The 9563-nt window shown below is 34.9% G+C and overlaps 1 protein-coding gene across 32 annotated transcripts in view; it reads left to right on the top strand.

The window, feature by feature from the left end:
• The window catches only part of DLG1 (discs large MAGUK scaffold protein 1), a 273518-nt gene that overhangs the window by 163512 nt on the left and 100443 nt on the right, over positions 1-9563 (top strand). For all 32 annotated transcript variants that reach the window (XM_019839943.3, XM_019839942.2, XM_011285885.4 and 29 more), the window contains one exon: positions 7646-7696. In XM_019839943.3, the coding sequence (XP_019695502.2) occupies positions 7646-7696 (51 nt within the window). The remainder of the gene's footprint in view (positions 1-7645; positions 7697-9563) is intronic.

The following is a 9563-nucleotide window of genomic DNA, read 5'->3' as shown; positions in this document are numbered from 1 at the left end:
TCCAAAGGAAAATGTCTTCAGAGATGTTTAAGTAGAAGTAGTTCCTGTGCTTTTTTTTTTAATCAAATGGTACATAATTTTATAGACTGTAAGTCCTTTTTTCCCTGTTTTTGGACTATAGTTGATTGCAGTCTGTATTTTAAAACACTGCCTAATCCAAAATCATGAGGACACTTAGGTTTTCCTCTAAGAGTTTCATAGTTTCAGCTCTTACATCTAGATCTTTGATCCATTTTGAATTACTTTTGTATATTGGGGAGGTAAGAGTACAGCCTCATTCTTTTACATGTGGGTGTCCAATTGTACCATCACCATTTGTTGAAAAGCCTATTCTTTCTACATTGAATGGTCTTGGCACCCTTGTAGGAAATCAGTTATTAATATATGGGTTTATTCTGGATTCTTAATTCTCTACTATTGATCTTTATGTGTATCCTTATGCCAATACCACATAGTCCTGATTACTGTAACTTTTTAAGCTTGTTTTGGCTACTCTGGGTTCTTTCCATTTCTGTATAAATTTTAGGATCAGCTTGTCAATTTCTGCACGCAACAAAAGGGCAACTAGGATTTTGGTAGGGATTGGTTTGACTGTAGGTAAATGGGGGCAGTATTGCCATCTTATCAATATTATATCTTCTAATCTGTGAACACAGAATGGCTTTCCATTTGTTTACAACTTTAATTGTTCTCGAAATGTTTTAATTTTCACTGTACAAATCCTACACTTCTTTTGTTTAATATTTATTCCTGAGTATTTTTCTCTTTTAATGCTATTATAAATGGAATTGTTTTTCTTAATTTCATTTATGGATTTTTCATTGCTAGTGTATTAGAGTATAATGGAATTTTAGGAATTCATTTAGAAATATAATAGATTTTGATCTTATATCCTGCAACCTTACTGAACTCATTCATTAGTTTTTTAGTGTGTAGATTCATTTGGATTTTTTATATAAGATCATGTCATCTGCAAATTGAGATAGTTTTACTTCATCCTTTACAATCAGAATGTATGTATGTATTTATTTATTTATTTAGCCTAATTGCCCTGGCTAGAACCTCCATTATTTCAGTGTTTAATAGAAGTGGCAAGAGCAAATATCCTTGTCTTACTCCTGATCCTTGGGAGAAAGCTTTCAGTGTTTTACCATTAAGTATGCTGTATTATACTCGATTTTCAGTATTAATTGATATAATTTTATTGGCATTGGGGTTGATTCTGTCTCTGTGCATTACTATTCTTTTTTAAATAGTAAAAAAATGTTAGGGGAAGGCAAAGTTAAGGACAAAAATTCTCAGTTCTTACTGATTTCAGTAATAAGATGGAAATGAAGTAATCTGTTGAAATAATTTCCATCTGTTTGTCTTTTTTTTCCTTAAGACATACCACAAATAGTGAAGGTTACAAAAATTCATTTGATTGGACTTTGGTAGTTTTCTTATATACTAAAAGCTTCATTTTTTCGATATATATTGTGTAATTGATAACTGTAATATTTTTAAATCAGCCTAAATGCTGCTCTTCATTATTTAGTAAAATCTTAATGTAAATTCTTTTGGGGTTAATACTTTGTATTTAGTTATGTTAATTCTTCATTAGGAAGAACATTTTCTTCTTCCCAATACATTCTTATTTTTAGATTCTTACCTTGTAATAGTTTAGACTTTGAAGTTTTTAATTGAAATTACATATTAATAGGAACTATGAGTCACATGAATACTGATAGATAAAATCTTGACTTTCAGTATCTTATAGTTAGAAAGGAATTATTGAGTTGAACCTACACAACAAGGAATTAGTAAATTAAGCCTCCTTTTAAATCTTCCTTTGGAGAACTCTTATACTGACTATGTAACAGGATTTGTCTGTCCTGTTTGGATATATCGGTGTAGGCTGATGAGAAAATTAAAATCTTTGGGTCTGTAAGGGACTGAGGATATCTGTGTTACAATTTTTCCTCTGCCTCTTTATGGCATATATGTACCCATAATTAAAGCAAATTATATTAAAAAGAAAAAAATTATGCAACTTAATAATTAATAAGTGCTATTCCAATATACTAGCAGTAACTAGTTGGAAATGAGTCCATTAACTCTGTCAATAAAATATGAAATACCTAACAATCAGCTTAACAGGAAATTATAGAGCTTGTAGTAAGAAAACTATAAAACTTTGCTGATGGCATAAAAGAATACCTAGGTGAACAGAGAATAGCTCTTATTGCTGAGCAGGAAGATAACACAGAGATCATCATTTTCCCCAGATGAATCTGTAAATTTGATACAGTACCAGTAATAGTTCCCAAAATGAGAGTGTGTTCGGGTGCGGGGAAGGAGGTGGGAAAGGAAGGGAGAAGGGGTGAGAGAAAAAGAAAGGAAGAACTTTAAAATTTAGTTTCTCTGTTGTACTAACCACATTTTAAGTTCTTAGTAACTATATGTGGGTATAACCTACTGTATTGGACAAGGCAGATTATAAAATATTTTATCACAGAAACTGGACAGTGCTGATGTATAGAAAAGTAAAAACTCAAAAATAGCCAAGTAAAATTTAAAAGTAACTGTGAGAGATTTCCCTACCAAATAATAAAACATTATAAAACACTATTAATTAAAGCAGCATTGTTCTGGTCCAAAACCAGATAGATCAATGGAATACAATTTGCCTTTGATATATGTTGTATAATCTTATTTTTCTTTTGTGGCCAGGTTTTTTTTAGATTAGTTGCTCTTGATTACAGCTCTGTAGGGTTTTTTTTTTCCCATATATGTTAGAATTTTTTTTTTTTTAATATTTAGGAATTTACCAGCTGTTCTTAAATGTCTTTGCTATTTGTGCCTTCCAACCAGACTGCTGCCATAATTTGTTCACCAGTTTACTTTTCTCCATTTGCTCTCCATTTTTATTTTATACTACCATATTTCCTTTTCTGGAAAATCTGTTAAACCTACTTGATGCTCAGAAACTTGAAAGAATATTTCTCATTGCTTAGTACAGCACTCAAGACCTTTCACAGTCAGACCCCGGTCGACCTCTAGTTTCTGCTCCAGCTTTGACCACCTACAGAAGCCCATTTTGTTGATAAGAATAAATTCAAAACCTAGAAAATATTAGCAATGACAGTTCTCAGGAACTATTCTAAGTCTACTCTTATATTTTTTTTTTAATTTTTTTTTTCAACGTTTATTTATTTTTGGGACAGAGAGAGACAGAGCATGAACGGGGGAGGGGCAGAGAGAGAGGGAGACACAGAATCGGAAACAGGCTCCAGGCTCTGAGCCATCAGCCCAGAGCCCGACGCGGGGCTCGAACTCCCGGATCGCGAGATCGTGACCTGGCTGAAGTCGGACGCTTAACCGACTGCGCCACCCAGGCGCCCCAACTCTTATATTTTTAAAGAAGGAAAAAAACTATTTTGTTAATAATATATTTACTTTGCCTGAAGATTGATCTCTCCCATTTTGTTCCCATGTTACCTCTCACCCTATCCTGTTAATTGAGAGTAATAGACCTTATATAATAATATAAATATTAGGCAAGCATTTCTTTCCTATTGGAAAAGAGGAAATTTTACCTTTTGTAAATTACAAAAAAGAAGGCTAAGCAAACCAACCATTTTGTAGTTTTGCTGGAAAACATATTGCTGTTGAAAATATTAGACCACCATTGCTTTTTTTACTTTTATTGCCAATGAGGTGGTACTTACAAAGTAATTTTTGGCTTTGGTAATGTACTCGGCATTTTGAAGCCCAGTTTGAATATGTGTAATGTTGTATCGCATTGTCTCTATATATGAAATAGCAGTTTTAAGTTATTGAGGCTTTAGAAATAAAGTCATTTGGGGTCCATATTGTCTAGTCACTTTTCACCTTTTTATGATCACTCTTATCTAGCTAGAATCCTCACTAGATATCAATGACTTAGCATTAAATTAAGCACAAAGTACATTTACCATATGTTTACCTTTTAAGAAGGCTTAATGGTAAAAATACCAAATTTCTTAAAGCAGAAATCATAAGGTCACAATATAGGAATTTTACTTACTGACATCAAAAGGGCCATATAAGCACACTTATGTTGAAATGTTTTCCAGAATAAAATTTCAGAGTATTTAGAAATAAATGAACAAAAATAGAGCTCAGTGTAGCAGTGCTGGGATTTGGCCAAAGCCATATGCTGAGGAAAATGTATTACCTTTAATGGATGAGTTGGGGCACCTGGATGGCTCAGTCAGTTGAGCAGCTGACTTCGGCTCAGGTCATGATCTCATGGTTGGTGGTTTTGAGCCCCGTGTCGGGCTCTGTGCTGACAGCTCAGAGCCTGGTGCCTGCTTTGGATTCTGTGTCTCCCTCTCTCTGTTCCTCCCCTGCTTGCACTCTCTCTCTCTCTCTCTAAAATAAATATTAAAAATAGAAGAGTAATCAGCATAAATGAAATAGCATTCAGCTCAAGAAGCTTTAAAGAAAGAATAAAGAATTGATAAAAAAAAAAGTAATAGCATAGAATGTGATAGATTAATCAGTAATATTAAAGCCTCTTTGATAAAGACTGAGACTTTTAGCAAGAAAATAAAGACTATACAGATAACCTCTAGAGTAAGAAAAATGGTGTAGCTGCAAATACGAGGTTTTTTTTGTTTGCTTGTTTTTTACTCATAAAAAAAGGACTTCCAGAGCACCTGGGTGGCTCTGTTGGTTGAGCGTCAGGCTGCACACTGAGCATGGTGCCTGCTTAAGATTTTCTGTCTCCCTCTCTCTCTGCCCCCTCCCTCATGCTTTCTCTCTCTCTAAGATAGATAGAATGAACTTCTAGTCAATTTGGTAGGATATGTATATGTGTATGTATATGTATATGTGTATGTATATGTATATGTATAAACCTCCTGCATTCTAGATGCCTAGAAATCTGTTAGGAGGCGGGGGTGGGAGGCCAGTAAACTATCCCCTAAACTGAGAAGGCACTTTGAGACCAAAAAATGAAGCAGACCACTCCTTAGACTTTACACAGTTTTTTATTTGCATGGCTGTCGGGTGGTCAACAGTCTATGGCAGCTGCATGGCTATTCTCTGCAACGTCTGGACCTTAGTTCACAGATTTTATAGAGCAATGGGACTTGCAGAAGGGCATTGTAGTGGGACACCTGGCTGCCTCAGTTGGAAGAGGATACAACTCTTGATCTCGAGGTTGTGAGTTCAAGCCTCACATTGGGTGTAGAGATTATTTAAATCAATAAACTTTTTAAAAAATGGCTTAAAGAAAGAAGGGCATTGCAATGAGATCAGAGGAGGGTTCACATTCACCTAATTGACTACAAACTTTAATTAGATTTTGTGGTGCCACCTGTGCATCAGGGAGGGGAAAGACTATATTATCTCAATAGATTCGTGGGAGGCCAAAGCAAGCCTCATCCTGGCCTTGGCAGGCATTCCTAAGGTATGTATCTTAATTTCCAAAGGGTCCAGAACTCATGACATTGAGAGGTCCTCAAGTGAACATGAACAAGATGGTGGGCCAAAGGTGGAGGCAGTATTGTCAGTACTCCGACAAAATCTGAGATTAAAAAAAAAATTATATGTGTAACATATAACATAATCTCATAAACATAATCTCAAAAACAAGAAGAAAAACTCTTTAGGTGAGAAAAAGAAGAAACAATAGCAATTGGGCTTGAATCCATTATAGCCATGAGAACCCAAAAAGGTAGAAGAGATGAGTTTCAAAAGCCCTCAAGAAAAAAACTCCTAGGACCTAAACTGGACCTGATTTAAGTGTTACTTTCTTACAGTATGGTGAAGAAAACAAAGTAGTTTACAAAAGACTTCATTATTCTGTTGTTTCATTATTCTATTGCTGTTTAACAAACCACCCTGAAACTTAGTGGCTAAAAAATAATTCATTATTTCTTATGAATTTCTGGGTTAACTGGAAGGTTCTTCCACTGTACCCCAACTTCACCCCAAGTTCACCCCAACTTCCAGGTTGGGGTACTGGAAAAGGCTGGAAGATCCAAAATAGTCTCATTCACATGACTGGCAGTTGATGCTTGTTACTAGTTAGGAGTGCAGCTGGGGCTTTTGGCCAAGGGCCTCAATTCTCCTTCATTTGAATCTTTTCATATGCTATTTGAGCTTCCTCACATAATAGCTCCTGAGTTCTAAGCAAGTGCATTCTAAGACAAAGGTAAATATTACACAGCATCATTTGTGCCATATTCTTTATAACAAAGCTCATCTAGGAACTGCCTAGGTTGAATGGAAGGAGAACTAGATGACACCTCTTGATGGTAGGATGGTTTAGTCATGTTGCAAAAGAGGATGGAGGATGGGAGGCATCTAGAGAAATGCAGTTTATCACAATCCCTATTTGACTTGCTCGGGTATTTTGCGCAGCCTCATCCCATCAGAAATGTTAGAGCAAGGCTTGGACCAAAATTAATCTGATTACAAGGACCATTCACCCTTCACCAGTGGCCCTCTCTCTGTGGAAATTCTTCCTGGAGGGAGTAGGGAATAAATTGGAAGGAATAAGATAAAGGGCTTGGTCTATAAGATGTAAGCAAGAATGCTTGGGTGGCTCAGTCAGTTGAGCATCCAACTTCAGCTCAGGTCATGATCTCACATTTCATGGGTTCGAGCCCTGTGTCAGGCTCTGTGCTGACGGCTCAGAGCCTGGAGCCTGCTTCAGATTCTGTGTCTACCTCTGTCTCTCTCTGTCCCTCCCCTGCTTGTTTGTTCTTTCTTCTTCTCCTTCTCCTTCTCCTTCTCCTTCTCCTTCTCCTTCTCCTTCTCCTTCTCCTTCTCCTTCTCCTTCTCCTCTCTCCCTCTCTCTCTCTCTCTCTCTCAAAAATAATAATAATATTTAAAAAAGATATAAACAAGGACTTGAATGGGACATCAAATTTAGACATGAAATACATAAGTGAAATTTGTGACAACACTAAAGTAACAGATGCAGAGGTGGGAACTTGCAAGATATATAAAGGAAAGAGTAATAAGTTTTTCAAATTTGATGGTATGTAATGCTCATGAAGAGATGAGTTATGTATATTAGGAATGAAGCTAAATGATAGATTGGGGTCACTTCATACAGAGCCTTGTATTTGAGTTTCTGAAAGTTTTAGAGGGAGTATGTTACTAGACATGGGCTCCGAAAAGATCCATCTGTGTAAAACACATTAGAATGATTTGGGGAGTGGAGAATACTAATCCAAGAGATTGGGTAGATTACACTGGCAGTAATCCAGAAGAAATTAACAAAGGCTTGTACCAAGGTAGTAGAGATGACAATGAAGAGGTGATTGTTTTCAGAAAAATTGAAGTGAATGAGTAAGAATTAGTAGCTGATTAGATGTGTGGATCAAGGCAGTGAGAGTTGGAGTTGGAGAGTTGGAGTTCCATAATACTAAAAGCTGTACATACCCTTTCAGTATTTGAAGTTATAATATCATAAATGTCAACTCATTAATCACATTTGTACTCTTCCAGTCTTTGAAATTTTTACCTAAAATCATTACAGTAAAGCCAAATTATTTGATTACTATCATATTTAACAGGTTTGCATTAATAAATCATGCAAAAATTATGTCTTGACATTTCCAATTTTATACTCTAAATTTCTGTGCTACTTCTTTTTCCTCATTAGGTTAATGGCACTGATGCAGATTATGAATATGAAGAAATCACACTTGAAAGGGTAAAAACTTAATTATCTTAAGTTTCTTATGCATAAATCTGTTGCTTTAAGGAATTCTTTAAATATACTGCTCTTTCATATAGAATTAAAAGGAAAAGATCTTTTAAAAACAGAACTGTGTAATATTAGTTTCTTTTATAAATTCACGTATTATTAAATTAGCCATGGTGTTTTTAGAACATGTTGCCTTTTTTTAATAACCTTTTTTTAAAAAAATAAGCTTTTTATTTAAAATAGTTTTAGATTTACAGAAAAGTTATACCAAGAGTTTCCATTTATCCAGGCCTCAGTTTTGCCTATTGTTAATGTCTTACATTACTAAAATACATTTGCTTCAAGTAATGAGTCATATTGATACATTATTATTAACTAAAGTCTATATTTGGATTTCCTTAGTTTTTATGTTTTTCTCATTCAGAATCCCTTCCAGAATACCACATTACATTTAGTTATCATGTCTCCTTTAGGCTCCTCTAGTCTAACAGTTTCTCAGATGTTTCTGTTTCTAAATTTTACATTTATTTATTTTTCATATAAAACATTGTTGATTTTAAGTATTTAGCATCCTAGTAATGTGGTTATTGTTATCAGTTTTCTTTTTTAGCAAAAAGAAAAAATAGCCATAGTTCTAATGGACAAGATCCTATCGAAAGTTTATGAACTCTCCCAGTCAGAAAATAACTTAAGGTTATGAGTTAGATGTGTAAATTTTCTTGAAACATTTACTTCTTAGCAGTATCTGCAGTCAAGGGGTGCCTGGGTGGCCCAGTCGGTTAAGCGTCCAACTTAGTGGATGCGAGGTGATCTTGCAGTTTGTAAGTTTGAGCCTTGCATCGGGTTCTGTGCTGACAGCTCAGATTCTGGAACCTGCTTCGGATTCTGTGTCTCCCTCTCTCTCTGCCCCTTCCCTGTTTTGCGTTGTCTCTCTCACGCGCACACTTCCTCTCTTCTCTCTCTCTCACACAAAGATAAACATTAAGAAAAAGAAGATCTTCAGTTAATTGATGGCTATATTTTAGTAATACCACCTTGTCTGACCAGCATTTTGAGGAAATAAAGTGTTTTACAAAAGTAAATTTCCTAAGCAGCTCAGTGTCTGTATATTTCAAACTAAAATCCTAGATAATTAGATTTGCTTATTTCAAGCCAGAGTGAAAACACTCTGAGTGCAAATAGACCTAAAAGGGTCTTTTTACATGTGTACTAGATTACAGGTACCACTACCTGAATTTGGATTACCTGTTCAAGTAAGATGGATGAGTAACTCTCCAGTAAGCATAGTATTAATGTATTATACATATTTTAATATGGTATTTATTTGGTGTTTTTCCACCTTATTTGAGATATAATTGACGTATAATTCTAACTTTTTTATCTTACTCATTTTCCATCCTTTCCTGTGCCTTTTAAATTTAGTTAGGACTGTACTTTGTTTTTTCACTCACTAAAACACTTGAGTACCAGGAATTGGAGAGGTGTTATTAAAAGATACAAACTTGCAACTAGAAGATGAATTAAGTTCTGGAGATCTCATGCACAGCATAGTGATTATAGTCAATAAGACTGTATTGCGTACTTAAAAATTGCTAAGAGACTAGACCGTAAATGTTCTTATTACAGAAAGAAATGACCGTTAAGTGGCATGACAGAGATGTTAGTTAAAGCAATGGTTATAATCATATTGCGGTATATAAATAAGTCAGATCAACACATTTTACACCTTAAATTTACACAATGTTATGTGTAAATTATAACTGTTTTTGAAAAAGCAAATTAAAAAAACTTGATTACCTGGGTGACTTGGTAACCTCATACAACCTATTGATACTATTATTGATATTCTAGCAACTCTTAAAGAGTTTACACT

Source organism: Felis catus, chromosome C2 (genome assembly GCF_018350175.1).
Source record: "Felis catus isolate Fca126 chromosome C2, F.catus_Fca126_mat1.0, whole genome shotgun sequence".
NCBI lineage: Eukaryota > Metazoa > Chordata > Mammalia > Carnivora > Felidae > Felis > Felis catus.
The sequence above is the reverse complement of the archived record's forward strand: the minus strand, read 5'-3'. Positions and strand labels throughout refer to the sequence as shown.